The 17,982-nt window shown below is 41.1% G+C and overlaps 1 protein-coding gene across 1 annotated transcript in view; it reads left to right on the plus strand.

Annotated features, from left to right (window-relative positions):
• The window catches only part of TUBGCP3 (tubulin gamma complex associated protein 3), a 79,259-nt gene that overhangs the window by 33,707 nt on the left and 27,570 nt on the right, over nt 1-17,982 (plus strand). The window contains exons 7-11 of the mRNA XM_032226661.1: nt 508-626; nt 1,239-1,364; nt 4,527-4,595; nt 6,355-6,487; nt 10,871-11,037. Coding sequence (XP_032082552.1) covers nt 508-626; nt 1,239-1,364; nt 4,527-4,595; nt 6,355-6,487; nt 10,871-11,037 — 614 coding nt within the window. The remainder of the gene's footprint in view (nt 1-507; nt 627-1,238; nt 1,365-4,526; nt 4,596-6,354; nt 6,488-10,870; nt 11,038-17,982) is intronic.

Here is a 17,982-nt window from a genome sequence, read left to right on the forward strand (position 1 = left end):
GTCCAGGGAGGAGAAACCAAACCGCGCGCCTCTCCCGCTTCCCGGAGCGCCAAGAACCGTCGCGCGCTCTGCTCCACCCTCTCCTCGGCTCCTCACAACTGCAATAGACGTCCAGAAGCGGCAGGGGCTATCGAGCTGGAAATCCAATCCCCATTAGCCCCAAAAGCCGCTTCTGGACATCTATTGCAGTCGCGAGGAGCAAAGCAGCTGGGAGATCTTTTTCCACATATAAAACGCACCGGGTTATAAGCCGCACTGCCGATTTTGGATCAAATTTTAGGATTTTCAGTGTGGCTTATAGTCGTGAAAATACGGTATATATTCATGTATATTGGTATTTAGTGTTTTTACAATTTAATATATGTCATAGATTATTAAAATAGTGATAGCACCACAGTATAATCAAACTCAAATTAGTCTGTGGATACTAACATATTGTTTTGTTATGAAAGAAAAATGAACAATATTTGATATTTGAACTGTCTTGATCTCTTTTTTGTTTTACAGGATCTATTGAAATAACTGAGGCATATCTTGTGAGAGACATTTTATATGTTTTCCAGGGAATAGATGGCAAAATCATTAAGATGTTTAATTCAGAAAACTGTTACAAAGTAGATGCAAAGGTACTGTGTTAACTTATTAGACATAGTGTAGATGGGGGAGATGAAACTTGAATATGCCTATGGGCATAGATTGTAATGCATTATTCATTTTACCATTTTTTTAAAAAAGCATTCTCTCAAATTCTTACATTGTTGCTATCCAAGGTGGTTAATAATAAAACAAAAAGACCATAAAACAATAGTTAAATATCAGACATGCATTAAATATACAGATATTTTTAAAAGAGCAACAAAATTCAATCTCAGAAGTAATATTAACTGACCTTGGAATACAAATCTGGCATCCAAATGTAGAAGCAAAGATAGAAATGGCCTTTTTTTAGTTGCTGTCCACTAAATTTCCAGTTGGCTGACCTTGTGGGAAAGTTTCCTGTAATCAATCTTAACTACATTTAGGTTTATACAGGAGCAAGTTCTTCAAGTAATTTGCCCAATTGCAAGTCATTGTAAATACACTAAATGTGAATTGCTATAAACATTATAGTACGATGGGGTAGATTAAAACAAACACCCCACCCCCAATACTAGTATCTAGATTGAGTAGTCCATATTGTGCTTGGTGAAAAGGGTTTTGTATCTTGTTTACTTAGCATTTGTACCTTGATCCTTTAGGCAAATCTTTGTAAGTCTCTCAGAGACACCACAAGCCGGCTTGCTGAGTTAGGATGGCTGCATAATAAAATAAGAAAATATACCGACCAGAGAAGCATGGACCGTGCATTTGGATTGGTGGGTCAGGTATGTGAGTAAAATGAAAATTCCTTGATGATTTCTGCTGGGAGACAAAAAACCCTGCCACTGGTTACTTACTTATAAAAACTGTCAACTAGAAAAACTGTCAACTAGAAAAATCCAGGGGAGCCCGAGGAGTCAAGGATGGTTTACTTGGATACATGATCCCTCCATGAATATCTCCCTGATATTCTCAGGGAGCAAACCAAAGATACTGAATTGGCACATCCCTTCAGCACACGGCTAGTAGTGAAGTATCTGTGGATTGAGCTATGGCATTTCTGATATCTAGTTTAGTAATCAAGACCTCCTAGTAGGAGGAGAGCTGTCAAAAGATTGATTCCTTCTGTGTCCCACCTGCAAGAGAAGAAGGCACCCTATTATATTTGGGAGACTCTTCAGGCAGCTGGCTCTTACTGCAGGACCAACATTGAACACACGTCCAGTTTGGTTGAAAAGGCCATGCTTCAAAGAAGAATACTTCATCAATAATCAGTCTTAATACCATTAGTAGTGTTATTACTATCTTTTCGCAAATACGTGTGCCCATCTCTATATTATCATTTCTCTTAAAATCTGACATATTGGTTTAACTCAGGCTTTCCCCTTTAAATGAGTAGTTTCATCCCAAAATTCTCAGCAAAAACCAGAAGGGGAAGGCTGATTTAGACCATAAAGCAGTAAATTGCTCCTTTCTTGTTAACATAATTTTCTGCCTTTTATAAGTGAAGGTGCACCATAAAAGGACAGTACAGTTTAATCCTCATTGACTGACCAGCTATTTGAAGTTACAGTTGTTTCAAGTTATGGGGACTAAACGAGGGGGAATTAAAAGGGATTCTTGTTGCAACTGTCATGGTCATGTGATCACAATTTGACTGCTTGACAATTGGCTTACAATTATGATAGTTGCAGTGTCCCATGGTCTCCACTTCCCCACAAAAAAGAAAAACAAATCAGTGAACTATTGTTTATGTTCAAATCTCACGGTCTCTTTGATTTGCCAAGGACCTTTTCTATATAACTGGATTGTACCCTTCCTTTACCCAATTAAACCTTAACTGTAATTTAATCTTATGGATCATTTGTACATATTTTGGGCAGGATGGAATAGAAAAAGCTGATATTGGTTTGTATTTTACTTAGATATATAGAAAAATGAAATGCAAGTGATTTCCAAAGACAGCTTTCCTTTCCTTTGCTTCAATGGTAACGTGTGAAGTTGGATGTGCTGCTAGATCTTTCTGGTAATACAGCAGAGATGAGGAAAGGAGAAATGTCAAGGAGAATGATTTGTGCACTTTGTTTCCACTTTGTTGTAGCACATGGACTGCCGTTTCTCTCTACCTCTCCATCCTCCAATCTTCCAAAGACTACAACTTGACATTTAGATCAAATATTTAAATTGCAATATTTTTTCTGTTATCTGGCTTTAAAAAAATTACAAGTGAAAATTTAATGAGTTTAAAGTTTTCCCTTCAGGTCACTACTGCAAACTCCTTATTTACCTGATTTTAACATTTGGTAAATTGGATTTTTTAATCAATTTACTGTTTTATCTTCTTTTCTTTTATGCAGATCACTTGCTATTTATGCTTGTCTGATGTTTCTCAATAAGGGCTGTGGGTACCTCCTAGGGCAGTGATGGCTAACCTTTTTTGTGCCGAGTGCCCAGTGAAGCCCCAAAATGCAGTGTGAGCACCCCCGTGCATGTGTCCCCCCCTGTGAATGTGCCCCCCCGTGCATGCATGTGTGCCCCCGTGCATGCACGTGTGCCCCCGTGCATTCACGCACATCCCTGGCCCATTTTTGGCTTCCAGGTTGGTGCAGGAGGCTTTCCAGGCCCAAAACGGGGGGTGCCATGCATCGAAACCCCCAAAATGCAATGCGAGTGACCCCAGCACATGTGTCCCAATTCCTGCGCATGTGCAGCAGACACACAAAGACCAGCTGGCCATTGGGAGGTGCACACTCATACACGGTGGAGCTGTGCTGGGGCAACGGCTGGACTGCCCACAGAGAGGGCTCTGCTTGCCACCTGTGGCATGCGTGCCATAGGTTTGCCATCACAGTTCTAGAGACAGACATTGTCTTAACTTTTTAAAAGGTTCATTTTAGAATTCATAATCCCTGAACGAATTCAGTGGATCATTACACTGTTTTATGAAGAACATTGCGTATAAACATTTTGTTATTCAGTTATTACATTATAGCTTGTACCCATTTCAACAGCTTTGAGTCGGTTTGTTTGTTTCTTTAACATATTTGTAGCTACTGCAATCAAAAGCTACTCTTGGTGGCTCACATAAAAAATGCACTTAAAAAAAAATCATGTTCCTTCCTCTCTACATTGCCAGAGATCTATTTCAGTCTATTTTCTCCCAACCAGACACTGTCAGCCTCTAGGCCCTGGGAAAGGGGGTCAACAGCATCTCCCCAATAGCCGAAAATGACATTTGTACAATATAATATCATTGTTATAACCCAAACCATTGAAAGTTCCCATTCAACAGCATCATATGGGCCCTCCCATCACAATATTCCTGCACAGTTGCTTGGTCATAGTCAAGTTTTCTATCACTATCAGAGCCAGTCCTAACACAACGGTCATGATGCTGATTCTGAAGAACCTGATACCTGATATGGCAACATTTCACCATTGCCTCATTCATTATTAAATCATAGATGATGATGGATTTATTGCAAATGGATCTGCGACTCACTGTCAGCACTTTTAAGGTCAATGGCACCAGCAATCTAGCTACCTGTTCTTTAGGATGAGGTTAGTAAGCCAGAAGCTCAGTCCCAAATTGGAGGTCACTTTTCCATTAGAGTAGCCTACCTAACACCCCCAAAATATATTGCACAAACCCAACCCAACCAATGAAATTATCAACTCCAACCTCTTGGGGACAGTTAATTCCTTCTATCCCAACTGAAAAGATCACCTAGGCTGGTTATTGTACTTCTTCTGTCCAGATTGCATTGAAAGTCATTTAGAATTGAATGGTGCCATTTCCTTTGACATACAGGTGTGAAATCTGACAGAAAGAGATGAAGGTACTTTACTTCCTCAAATGTATTTTGAGTCAACAGAATATAATCCTTTAGATCACTCCGTAATGTAATTGAAATATAACAATTGTTTTGATTCCTTTTGTCTTTTAGAGTTTTTGTGCTGCCTTAAATCAAGAACTTAAAGAATACTACAGATTATTGTCTGTTTTACACTCACAGGTAAATAAATCCACACAATTGGACAATTGTGCATCTGTACTTCAGGAATGGGTTCTTACATGCTAAGAGGAATTGAGACGTCAGTTCTCAGCAACTCTTGTCAGTTTGGTTAATGCTCAGCATGCTGAAAGGAGTTGTAGTGCAATGATCTCTAGAGAGCTATAGTCTCTATTATAGATTTATAAATAGTTGTTAAAATGTATTGCCTAAGAATTACAAGAAAAATACTATAATTCTGCTAATTTCCCTCTATCCATTTTCATGCACTTTGTTGTGCATTGTCAGTTCTGTTAGAATATTATTTCTGAGCTACTAAACAAATAATTCTACTTTATAATATTTTTTGTATGCATATAACATGAAATATGTATAGAATTAAATTAAGAATGTTGCTATTTTTACAGAAACATTTTTAAAAAAAATAGTATTTATTACATTTTCCAACATTGTTGAGCAACTATTTGATAGCAAATCGTTGTAACATTTGGGGTTTAAAATTTTATTTCTTATTATCTACAATTTCCCATCTATGTGCTTTTTGATTTATTTAATAAACACAGGCTTTCTTTTAAATATTTTCAAAAATGCCAGTTCTGATGATTCTCTAATGTGTTATTCTAAGCATGTTTTTACATACATACAGGTGAAATTCAAAAAATTAGAATATTGTGCATCTTATTTGGAAACCAAGGACCCAGAGTATGGAGGAAGAATGGAGAGGCCAATCAAGCACAGTAATCCCACGGCCATTGAACCAGGTTTTAGTGCTTTTAGCAAAAGTTGCTCTCAACAGAAAAGAGGACTTTGGACCACTGAGCAACAGGACTTTGGACCACTGTGCTTCATTAAGACCAGGGTCAATGCAGCCATCTACCAGGAGATTTTGGAGCACTTCATGCTTCCTTCCGCAGATGAGCTTTATGGGGATGTTGACTTCATTTTCCAGCTGCCCACACTGCCAAAAGCACCAAAACCTGGTTCAGTGACTGTGGGATTACTGTGCTTGATTGGCCAGCAAACTCATCTGCCCAGAACCCCATAGAGAATCTATGGTGCATTGCCAAGAGAAAGATGAAAGACATGAGACCAAACAATGAAAAAGAGCTGAAGGCTGCTATTGAAGCATCCTGGTCTTCCAGAAGATCTCAGCAGTGCCACAGGCTGATAGCTTCCATGCCATGCCGCATTGAGGCAGTAATTGCTGCAAAAGGGGCCCAAATCAAGTACTGAGTATATATGCATGCTTATACTTTTCAGAGGTCCTATATTGTTCTATATGCAATCCTTGTTTTATTGTTTGCATGTAATATTCTAATTTTCTGAGATGGTGGATTGGGGTTTTCATGAGCTATATGCCATAATCATCACAATTATGACAAATCAAGGCTTGAACTATCTTGCTTTGCATGTAATGAGTCTTATCTCATATATTAGTTTCACCTTTTAAGTTGCATTACTGAAATAAATGAACTTTTGCACAATATTCTAATTTTTTGACTTTCACCTGTACATTTTCCACACAACCTCCAGTCAGACAGTGAACAATCAAGAATATATAAATGCATGGGTCAAATTGAGATTAAAAATTCAGATTAAAATAAACAAAAGACATGTTCATTGTTGATTGAGGAAGGTTTGAGTAAGTAACTTAATCTTGCTAACGGATTAAGTTCCATTTAAATTCAATGCAATATATTTCAGAGTTGGTATGCATAGAATGTTGATATAAAACTTCTAATCTCTTGATTTTTTTTTTCAGTTGCAGGTAGAAGATGATCAAGGTGTCAATTTGGGGATTGAAAGCAGTTTAACACTTCGCCGTCTATTAGTCTGGACGTATGATCCTAAAATAAGATTGAAAACTCTTGCAGCTCTAGTTGATCATTGTCATGGTAAAACAATACTTCCAATTGCACATAAAACAAAAATTAATGTTAAAATAATACTGATACCTCACAAGCTTCCAGTTAGATGATTTGTCAGGACTAGAGTATTACATACTGTGTTTCCCCCAAATAAGACAGGGTCTTATTTTCTTTTGACACCCCCCCCAAATATTGATTGGATCTTATTATCGGGGGGCTTATTGTTTTGGGGTTGGAGGGTGGCTGCTCTCTTGCAAGTGGGCGCCCAAAGAGCCAGGCACAGCCTCAGGGGCAAACAGCTGTGTTGCGCTGTTGCAGCAGCGCAACATACCAGCCATGAGGTGACCACGCTCACAAGCAGCCACCCCCCTTTCTAGCCGTGCAGAGCGCCACTCACGGACCCAGTGATATCCCAAAGGTGCTAAGCCATGTGGTGCTCTGCCCTCTCCCCCAGCTCCTGCGGTTTGACGCATTTGGGATACCCTTAGGTCAGTGCATGGCGCTCTACCCGGCTGGAAAGGGAGGTTGCGTGAGCGCCTGTTCTGTCCCCAGCTGGTGTGCCTCCCAACCTCACCATGCCCTGGCCCAGCTCTCCCTGCAGGGCCAGTGTACTGCTGCTGCTGTGGCGCTCCGAGCATAACCTACTCTCTGGCTTCCAAACTCCGGAGATCCGCAGCCAAGTCTTTTGGCAGCGGCCGCTCTGGGAGTATGCTCTATGGTTGTGGGCTGGCTGAGGCAGAGTGTACTCCCAGAGCATACAACCATAGAGCGTATTCCCAGAGTGGCAACTTCTGGAATACTCGGCATCCTACTTCCGTACTTTGGAAGCTGCAGAAAAAGCCATGCAGCGGCGGTGGGCGGCAGTGGCAGCGGAGGTGCCCTGACTCTGCAGGGAGAGCTAGGCAAGGGCATTGTGAGGCTGGGAGGTGCGCGAGCGGGGAGCAGAAAAGCCTCTCGCACAACCCCTCTCTCCAGCTATGCAGAGCCCCATTCACTGACCTAGGGGCATTTTGAAGGCGCCAAGCCGCGGGAGCCAGAGGACGGCGAACAGGTGCTCATGCAGCTTGGCAATACCCCTAGGTCAGTGAATGGTGCTGTGCATGGCTGGAAAGGGGGGTTGCCGGGCAGCTGCTTGTGAACGTCGTCACCTCATGGCTGCTGTGTAGAGCTGCTGCGACAGCGCAACACAGCCATTCGACCCTGAGGCTGTGCCCAGCTCTTCGGGAGCCCGCTCGCAAGAGAGCAACTGCCCGGCAACCCCCCTCTCCAGTTGGGCATAACACTGCTCACTGACCTAGCGGTAACCCGAAGGCGCCAAGCAACGCGAGCCTTTGCCCCCCCACCCCGTTCCTGCGCTTAGTACCTTCGGGATACTGCTAGGTTGGTGAATGGTGCTCTGCCTGGCTGGAGGGGAGTGTCCAGAGGGCTTATTTTTGCCCACCCGAAAAATGTGGCACGGTCTTATTATCACGACATGTTGTATTTTCGGGGAAACACTGTACATACACATCACACTATTGCTTTTGGGGTAAGCAACATTGTATGGAAGGCAGAAAGGGAGTAAGGAATAGTAATCAAAATGAAGGGTGTGAAATAAACAAAGGGAAATAGAGCAAAATGTATTTTATGCTAACATCATTCACTATACTTTCCCTTTTCTTCAGTGATCATTCCTAATCTGTCACACTTCCCAAAAGCAGTCTGATCCAGACAGTCACGTACTGAACTTCTTATGTCCCTTGTATAGAAACAGACACAAAAAACTGAGGGTAGAAAAAGACCTAGTGGTCCATTGAGTTTGCCCTTTGAACGTTTTAATTTTTTAAAATTTTTAAATTTTTGTTTGATGATAGACATGTGTTTATCCAGTTTAAACTCAGTTACAGGTGATTGACTCACTGCCTCACAGGAAACTAGTTCTAAGCTTCCACTGTACTTTCTGTGAAGTAATATTTTCTAACATTACTTTTGAACTTACCTCCTGTCAGTTTGACATTATGCCTCCTTTTTCTTGATTTTTGCTTAATATTCAAAATACTGCTTCCAGAACCTTATTCACACTCTTAATGTATTTAAAGGTTTCAATAATGTCCCCCTTTCCCTTTTGTCCTCCAGGCTGTATCTTTCACTAATTCTCTTAGACATTCATCTTAAAAAAACTGAATCACTCATGCTGATCCTTTTTCTTTGAGCCCACAGGCATAATTACAAGGAGACTAAACTTCTTAAAATATTGGTTTGTTTGTATGTGGATGTTCTGTAGGTTTGACTTGCTTAGGTAACAGTCACTTGTATGGGTACCTGCCTGACAACCATTACACCTTGTCTTTTACTGTTTCCAGTGAAACACTAACTGGCCACATGAAAAGCCTTCTGCTAAAGTCTCAAATTCTGGAGACAAGGAATACCTGGTATTGATGATTCTTGTCCCGCTAGGTTGAGAAACAAAGAAATCAACTCCACAGGAAGGCTAAAACCTTTTTTTTTCATTGAGATTGGCAAAAATAACAAAATCTTACAAATCTGATTGTGTTGTGTCTCCTCCTTTTCTATATTCCATTGAACCAGGAAGCGTCTGCCTCAACCACTTCCAAAGAGCAATAGCGCTTTGACTTAAGAGCCAAGGTGGCGCAGTGGTTAAATGCAGCACTGCAGGCTACTGCTAGATCAGCAGGTCAGCGGTTCAAATCTCACCGGCTCAGGGTTGACTCAGCCTTCCATCCTTCCGAGGTGGGTAAAATGAGGACCCAGATTGTTGGGGGCAATATGCTGACTCTCTGTAAACCGCTTAGAGAGGCCTAAAAGGCCTATGAAGCGGTATATAAGTCTACTGCTATTATATACTGCTTTACAGTGCTTTACAGCCCTCTCTAAGTGGTTTACAGCATCAGCATATTGCTCCCAACAATTTAGGGACTCATTTTACCCACCTCAGAAGGATGGAAGGTGGAGTCAATCTTGAGCCTGGTGAGATTTGAACTGCCAAATTGCAGTCAGCCGGCAGTCAGCAGAAGAAGCCTGCAGTACTGCACTCTAATCACTGTGCCACCGTAGCTTATGTTACTTTGTCCTCTTTTGCCTTAATAAAGCTTCTTCATATTTCTGTTAAGGCATCTTTCTTACTTGTTCGGTGATTGAGTTGCAGAGATACCTTGATTGTCTCCGTGATTCACCTTCCCCTGGATTGCAGGAGACTGCAGAAGGTGACAGGGAGAATTCTGAAAATGCAGCTGCCCCATCATCTTCGGTTGAAGAGGAATATTCTGCTATGAAAATTGAGAGGGGTGGGTGTGCTCATACCTGCCACTCTCAATATGAGAGGGGTTAGAGTGGGATATTCTTCCTTTTCCTGTTGCTCTGGATATGCTTGATCTTTCCATGGACATGGAATGAAAGGGTACGGCTGATGGAGAGAATAACTGTGAACATTGGGAACTGGAATTTCCCAGCAATAATTAGTTCAATAATTGTGTGAGTTACATAGAGCAGGCCATTAGGTTGTGAAAATGGTGTGGGGAAAGCAGGCTGGATTTATAATGCAAAAGGTTTAAGAAGGAAGTTTGCCCTCATCTTTGCAGAGGGCAATCAATTGCTTAAATGGCTTCAGGAAAAATTCTTACCTGGTTGTGCTGCATTGAATGCCTTCTGCCAAGTTCCAATCAGCTACAGAAGAGAAACTAATAGCACCAGGAGGTAAAGGGTAGAGAAACAGTGGCTTCATCCTCTAGCCCAAGAGTCCCCAAACTTGACAACTTTAAGACTTGTGGACTTCAACTCCCAGAATTCCAGCATAGCTGGCTGGAGAATTCTGGGAGTTGAAGTCCATAAGTCTTAAAGTTGCCAGGTTTGAAGACCTCTGTGCTAGCCAATGGTGTTGGGTCAGAATTTCAGAATTTGCCTGCTGCCAATTACCTCCCACAGACCCATTAGATCTCACAGGGTTGGCCTCCTCCGGGTGCCATCTACCAGCCAATGCCACCTGGCTATTACCCGGGGGAGGGCCTTCTCTGTGGCAGCTCCGGCCCTCTGGAATGAACTCCCCGCAGGGATTCGGACCCTCACCTCTCTCCAGGCCTTCCGAAAAGCCGTCAAAACCTGGCTTTGCCGACAGGCCTGGGGGTGATGAGTTCCCTCCCCTCTCGACATGTATGGTTGTGCAACTGTTGTTTACTTTTATTATTTGTATTTTGTTTTTTATGTTCCCCTTTTTTCCCCCCTTGAATTGTTCGCCGCCCTGAGTCCTCCCGGAGAAGGGCGGCATACAAATAATAAAATTCTATTCTATTCTATTCTATTCTATTCATTCCTAGTTATTTGCTTAGTACAGAAGTATTAGAGGTATTCCAGATTATAATGCATCATTCTTGTCGGTTCTCCATCAATCAAACCTTATACACTGTATTTTTCCAGGAAGAAAAGGAGGTGAACTTGCATCAGCTGTTCATGCCTACAGTAAAACAGGTGATCCCTACATGAAATCCCTGGTACAACATATTCTTGGCCTTGTATCACATCCCATCCTGAATTTTCTTTATCGTTGGATTTATGATGGAGAATTGGAGGACACATACCATGAAGTGAGTTATATAAAGTTATATATAAAAATAATATATTTATATTATATTTTTAAATAACTTAATATTAACTTAATAATAAACTTAATATTCAATTTAAACTTATTAAATTATAATGTTATTAAAACTTAAAATGGGCTTAATATATAATTTAATAACTGAATTTTTAAATAACTCAGTATGGCACTGCATTACCTCTTTCAGCATTTTGAATCTCCAGGAACCTATCCATTTGTAGATTTCAGCTTGGCATTCAATACCATCATTCCAGAAATTCGTCACTCTAAACTGATTCAGTTAGCTGTGCCTATCCATACTTGTAGGTGGATTATTAACTTCTTGCTGGATAGGGTTGTGTGCTCTCTGTATTGCTCTTCTCTTTCTATACTCATGGCTGCATCTCTAGGGATCTCTCTATTAAATTACTGAAGTTTGTCTGTATACAGTCGTTGATCTCATTCGAGATAGTGAGAGGGTATGCATATAGATGGATTGAACAACTGGCTGTATGGTGCAGCCGGAACAGTCAGGAGCTGAACATGCTTAAAGCTGTAGAGATAAGAGTGAAATTTAGGAGGAGCCCCTCTGTTCTATCATCTCTTACTATATTAGACAGCACAATATCAGCAGTAGAATCCTTCAAGTTTTGGGGTTCTATAATCTCCCAGGATTTGAAATGGACACCTAACGTTAGAACCATCATTAAAAAGGCACAGCAAAGAATGTTCTTCCTGCATCATCTCAGGAACTTCAGACTGCCCCAGGAGCTGTTCTGCAGAGGAATTACTGAGTCTTATCATTTGTAATTCTATAACTGTCTTACTTGGTACAGCAACCAAACAGGACAGGTACAGACTCCAATGGATAATTAGAAAAACCCCTGCCATAAACCAACCAATAAATTATTTTTAAATTGGTCCTGCATGGATTGGCTGTAAAAAAAAAACAACTTATGCATATCTTTGTATTAGGATAAAATGACCAGGATCCAAGGAATCATGTCTCATATTTATAAGAGATCTTGCATGAATATGCAATAGTTGATTTATTTTTGGGTTTTTTTTCTAAAAAAAATATTTCTTAATGTTTGTTGAAATAAATGATAACTTACAAATTTAATAATTTCACAAATTTTCAAAAGCAGCCATGTTGGCTGAGAAATTTTCTCAGTTAAAGTCAAAATATATAGAGGATGTCCATTAACAGTCAGCATTTAATCTTAATTTGGTTATGTACTAGGATAAATGCACAACATCCATTATAAACTTGAAGCTTTAATTAGTAAAATAAACTTCCATCTGATATAGAAATCTTATGGGTGAAAACCCCAGGAACATTCTGCTATACCAAATATGAATATCCTGGTGAATATGACCCTTACAAAAAGCTTGTCATATAGTGTTTTTGGAAAGAAAAGAGGGGCCTCATTATATTGGGGCAAATGAAAATGTGGGTTTTCCTCTAGGACTTTGATTGCTTTTGTAAACAAGCTCTTAATTTCCTCAGCAGAAAATCAACCCCTGTTATCTGTTGGTTGGAAGACCTTGGCATTTGTTCATCAGTTAGATTGTACTATGATTTCTCATTTCTCCTGCAATTCTTTTTGTACTAGATATAATAACAAAACTCAAAGAATCTTGAATGGGTAAACTGAATCAATAAAATAATTATATTGCAATTATGTTCTGACCTTGGTTTTCTTCACCCTTTCCAAGATCTTTTTTTTAATAGGATTATTATAAAATGCTCTTCTTGCTTTTTGTATTTTTTAAATATAAAAATAATGTTTTCTAAATACATTAATTGCATGTTACTTTGCCCTGGTTATAAAATGAGTGTTTTCATGGTTCTGAAAGATGATTTAATTGTCTGATGGATTTAAAATTATATTTTTCTCATTAATACTTCAATTATGGTTTCATGCCTGTTGTTGAGCAGAATAGCTATAGTAAATTTTAGAAAATAGATCTTTAAAATATATTTTTTCCTAAATGAGTAAGTGTATATGTTGTGTATACATATTTATCAGTTACTACGATGTTCCAGTGCAAATGTGTATAAAGGGGGAGGTAGATTATTATGCTTTGGGATCTGTTCCCCCTCACCCTTTTTCACATCCATTTTTATTCCCTTTTTGCTTGTATTTCTTTGTATAGCACATACTGAGTATGGGGTTTAGTCTGAAGCCTGTGATCTTGTGTATTCATAAATAAATTTTAAAAATTGAAAATGGGATGTCTTTACAAGTTCTTATTGTTTCTTCTTACATAAAAAGAGAGTAATCTACTTTCAGACAAGATCTGGTTCATGGGATTAGAATGTATGCATATAAATAGCTGAAACATCTAATTCAGAAATTGCATTCCATTTATAGTGAAGATAATGATCAAAGACATCCAACTAAAGTGTTTGCATTAGAATGGATATAATGAGATTTATTACCTTGTTTACAGAAGTTCCAATATTGTTTAAATATGCCTACTTCCATTGTTGTGTAAACAACCTTATCTTTTTCTTTCATTTAATTGGGAACAAAACGGATTTAAAACAGCCTTATAAATAACATGTACCAATGCTAATGCTTTCATAATGCTAATATTACAAAGTATATACATGTATAGGTGTGTGTGTATTTATTTTGAGGAGCTAACAGGTGAAGTTTTTGGTAATATATTAGTAGGAGCAATGTAAGGTTAGGATCCCTGATTACCACAGAAAACATAAGACGGGAATGAGCAAAGCAAGAGTATATAATTGAGATATAAGATGAATACGCATGCAGATAAAAGGGGCAGTTTGGGCTTGGGGAAAGGAGGCATTTAGTAAGCCAAGTGACCAAATCAGGATTGAAATAAACTACATTGCTTAAACCAGACGTGGTGATAAACAGGCACTGATGGGCACCAATTTAGATTTATCTTAATGCCCGAATTTTGTGTGCTTTTCTTTTGATGGGGTGTCAAGCCGTAATTGTGGAGAACCAGCAGAGAGATGTGCAAATTTGTTGATAATTTTTGAGAGTGTCACCCTTTGAATTATTTGTATTAATTTGTATTATTTGAATTATAAGAGCCGAGGTGGCGCAGTGGTTAAATGCAGCACTGCAGGCTACTTCAGCTGACTGCAGTTCTACAGTTCGGCTGTTCAAATCTCACCGGCTCAGGGTTGACTCAGCCTTCCATCCTTCCGAGGTGGGTAAAATGAGGACCCGGATTGTTGTTGGGGGCAATATGCTGACTCTGTAAACCGCTTAGAGAGGGCTGAAAGCCCTATGAAGCGGTATATAAGTCTAACTGCTATTGCTATTGCTATTTGTAAAAACAATAAACGCAGGATATACAATAAATAAAGCAAAAAAATTAAACATTTATTCATCAATTTCTAACTCTACAATTGTTGAAGACTCTTGGCGATTTTATTAATACAATGAGCATGCCAAACTAATCAAACAAAAATATCTTACAAATAAATGTCTGAAAGCAATACATAGTGCTATACCCCAAAAGAGCCTTCTGGAAAAGCTCTGTTTTTAACTTTTTTTTTTCAGAAAGCAAATAATGTTCAAACAGATAGCACTCCTCCAGGAGGCCATTCCAGAAGCAGGGTCTCCTCAAAGGGGAAATGTCCTAAGATACTGCAGAAGTTATTTGACTGCATTTAGCTAGAAAAAGAAAGGACAAAGTTCATTCTATGGGAAGGAAGAGATCAAGGTCTTGGTACTGCATCTGTCAATGGAGATACAGTACATTTCAAAACTAATTTCTAATACATAAAATTGCTTGTGATTACAGGGATATTAATACTAATAGCTAACTGTATTTGAACCCTTCCTGAATATTATATGTGCTGCCAAAATTGTTGTATATTTCTTTGATATTTATGATTAATATATTTTAATTCATCTTGTATTACATTGGTCTATTGAATTTTTCTAGCATGAGATCTCTCAGCTAGAAGAGGGGAGGGCTGTGGACTAGACACTTTTTGGATCTTTATACTTTAATCTCTAAAGTATTGCACTCACTTGGATTCTTCTATTTTGTTTCCAACATTGGAGAAATAGATAATGAATGAGGGGATTGCTCTTATTTTTGAATTATTTAACAGATGATCTAATGTGCATTAAGGCTACCAGCAAAAAGGAAGGAGGGCCACTAAAATTTTCTTACCTGTTTTCTCTAGATGTATTTCTTAAATAGATGGGCATATTTTCTTTTTTGAAAAGATAAAAATTATCTAGGTTATATTTATTTGACTTTATGCCCTATAAAGCTCAAAATTAACTAGATTTTGAACAAACTGGATACTATTATGACATGATTCCTTTCTTAACATTTTAGGCTAACAGAAAAGCTAAAAACTTCCAATTTTGTGTTGCATGTCTTTGTAACTCTTTGCTGTGAATGCATAGTCTTTTAAAAATGATTTTTTTAAAAAAAAAAAGTTTATAGTAAGCTACCATGAGAAAATTTGGATTTGCAAGACAACAAACAAGTTTTAAAAAATAAATAAACCTTTTTTCTCCTGTGTGCTGCTCCGGGAATCCAATCATGGGTTAACTTAGCCCTCTAGCCTTGAGACTGAGTATGCAAATTTCAAAGTCACGCCTCCTCTGACTGGACTTCCGTTTCCCTTCAGTTTTTCTCTTACTCAGTCCAAGCCTACGAGACCTACTTTCAATTCTCTCTTGACTAATTGATAATTTCTCAGGATTAATACTGGATTTCCTTGGTTTTTTCATTGTGGATTTCTTGCTGGTTGGAGGTAAAGCGGCAGTTTTCTGCCAGCCGATTCCTCTCTCACTACTCCCTTTGCAGGGATATCGGATTACTGCAGCTGGAGCGTGGGGCGATCTTGCCGTTTCCAAACGGCTTCTCCGCCTGTCCTCCCTTTAAGTTCGGCGCGCAGGGAAGCTGAGTCTCTCCAGCGCCGCCTTCCACACCGGATAGCACCTGCCTACGGGCGCGGTCAGATCCGAAGCTGTGGCTTATCGGGGCTGTTCCTCTCCTCCTCCCTGCCTCCCTCCCTTCTGCCCTCGCTGGAGTGGCTGCCGGAGGATTGCATGGATCGGCTGTTTGGGATTTCTCCCTGCCGTTTCCTTTAAATTTCGCGCCTTTGATGTCGGCTGCCTTATTTGGAAGCAACTTCACGCATGCGTGATAATGTCTGGGGATGAGAAGGCAGAATTTATTCGCGCGCTTGAGTCTGCGCGCTGCTTTCGCCCCTCCCTTTTCCCTCACTCGAGGTTGCTGACTCAGGAAGGAGGTCGCTTCTCTCTTTGTCTCTGCTTCCACGTGGCGTTCTTGGCGAGTGCTTTACAATTGCATTCCTTTGTTTCGCTGATTGAGCTCTTTCAAATTCATACCATGGCTGATCAATCGGTAGTGCAAGGTACTGTCGGGCCAGTTTCTGAGCCCCGTTCCCCTAGCGAGGGGGGGATAACCCTGGGCCTAGCAAGGCCACGACCAGGGCTTCCAGTAGCAGGCCTCGAGCCTCATCTACTGTTCGGGATAAGTCGCACAAGCGCGAAGATAAGGCCAAGGCTCCCCCCAAGGCATCTGGGGCTCCCATTTGTTCCCCTCCGGTTCTGATTCAGCAGCCTGTTTCTCCGGTGCGAGTCGTTGAGCAGGGTTGGTCCCCTGATATTCAGCTTCCCCAGGCCCCTCTTCCTGAGGTAGGGGTTTTCGGGCCTCAATCTCCCCCAATTATTTCTGAGGCTAGTGGGGCTTCTCTTCGTTCGCCTCCACGCGCTGGGCCTTCTGCCACATTCACCCCCACAGCTGCAGGCCTCAGGCCTCTGGAGGGCCAGGATTTGGGCCTTCCTGCTGATTTTTACAGCATGATCTCAGAGGCTATTTCCAGAGGGGTGGATGCGGAATTAATGCGTAGATCCCAGGCCTCCAGGCCTACTCGGGCCTACTCGGGCCTAGCTCCTCAGGCACTGCAAGGGGATTTTTCCATCCTGCAAACGGATCCTCCTTCCCCTTTACCCTCTGTGTTTAGTGCACAATCTCCTTTAGTGGAGGAAGGTGAAATCCTGGATAGGGATTTTTCTGGTGATGAGGGCCTACCTATGGATCAGCCTACTGCCCCTGGGCTCTTCAGGCACACTCTTTTCAAGTCTCTGCTGTATAAGGCCAAGACTACCGCCCACATGGGGGAGGCGGTTTCTGGAGAAAGTGCTGCTGTGGGCCTGGATGCCACCGAGCGGCTCTTTGCTGAGCAGGTGGCCTTGCAGGATTTTATCCCATCTCCCAAGCTTTTTCTTGATTTAATCCAGAAGCAGTGGGATGAGCCGACCGCAGTTAAGCCTCCAGGGTCTGGAGATAGGAAGCACATCTTTACACATCTTCCCCAGAGTTGGAAGCACTCCTCCAGTTTCCCACGGTGGATGCTCCCATTGCTGCTCTTGCTTCACCGGCGTTAATTCCTTCTGAAATTTCAGAAGGATTGAAGGCCGAGGACCGCAAGGCCGAATCGGTCATTCGTAAAACTCATCAGGCAGCAGCGTGGGCCTTGCGTTCTGCTACTGCAGCTTCCTTCTTTAATAGGACTTCCTTAGTTTGGCTGAGACAACTACAGGAAAGGCTGGACCCGGAGGAACTGCGCCTCCATCAGGATGTCACCAAGCTGATAGCGGCCCTAGAGTATTCTGCAGATGCCACCCTTAGCGCGGCAAAATTTGCATCCCGAGCCGTGGTTTCCAATGTGGCCTCTCGCCGCTTGCTCTGGCTCCGCTACTGGCAAGCTGATGTCAAATCTAAGTGGCGCCTAGCATCCACGCCCTTCAAGGGCGGGGCCTTGTTTGGTTCAGTGCTGGATCCCATTCTCATTGAGACTCGGGACAAACGCAAGGTGCTTCCCTCCACTAGCGCCCGTGTACTTAGAAGGCCACAGCCTTATAATAGGCGGCAGCCCTTTTGGTCTGGGGACTCGGGGTTTACTTCC

This window comes from Thamnophis elegans, chromosome 11, assembly GCF_009769535.1.
Source record: "Thamnophis elegans isolate rThaEle1 chromosome 11, rThaEle1.pri, whole genome shotgun sequence".
Taxonomy (NCBI): Eukaryota; Metazoa; Chordata; class Lepidosauria; order Squamata; family Colubridae; genus Thamnophis; species Thamnophis elegans.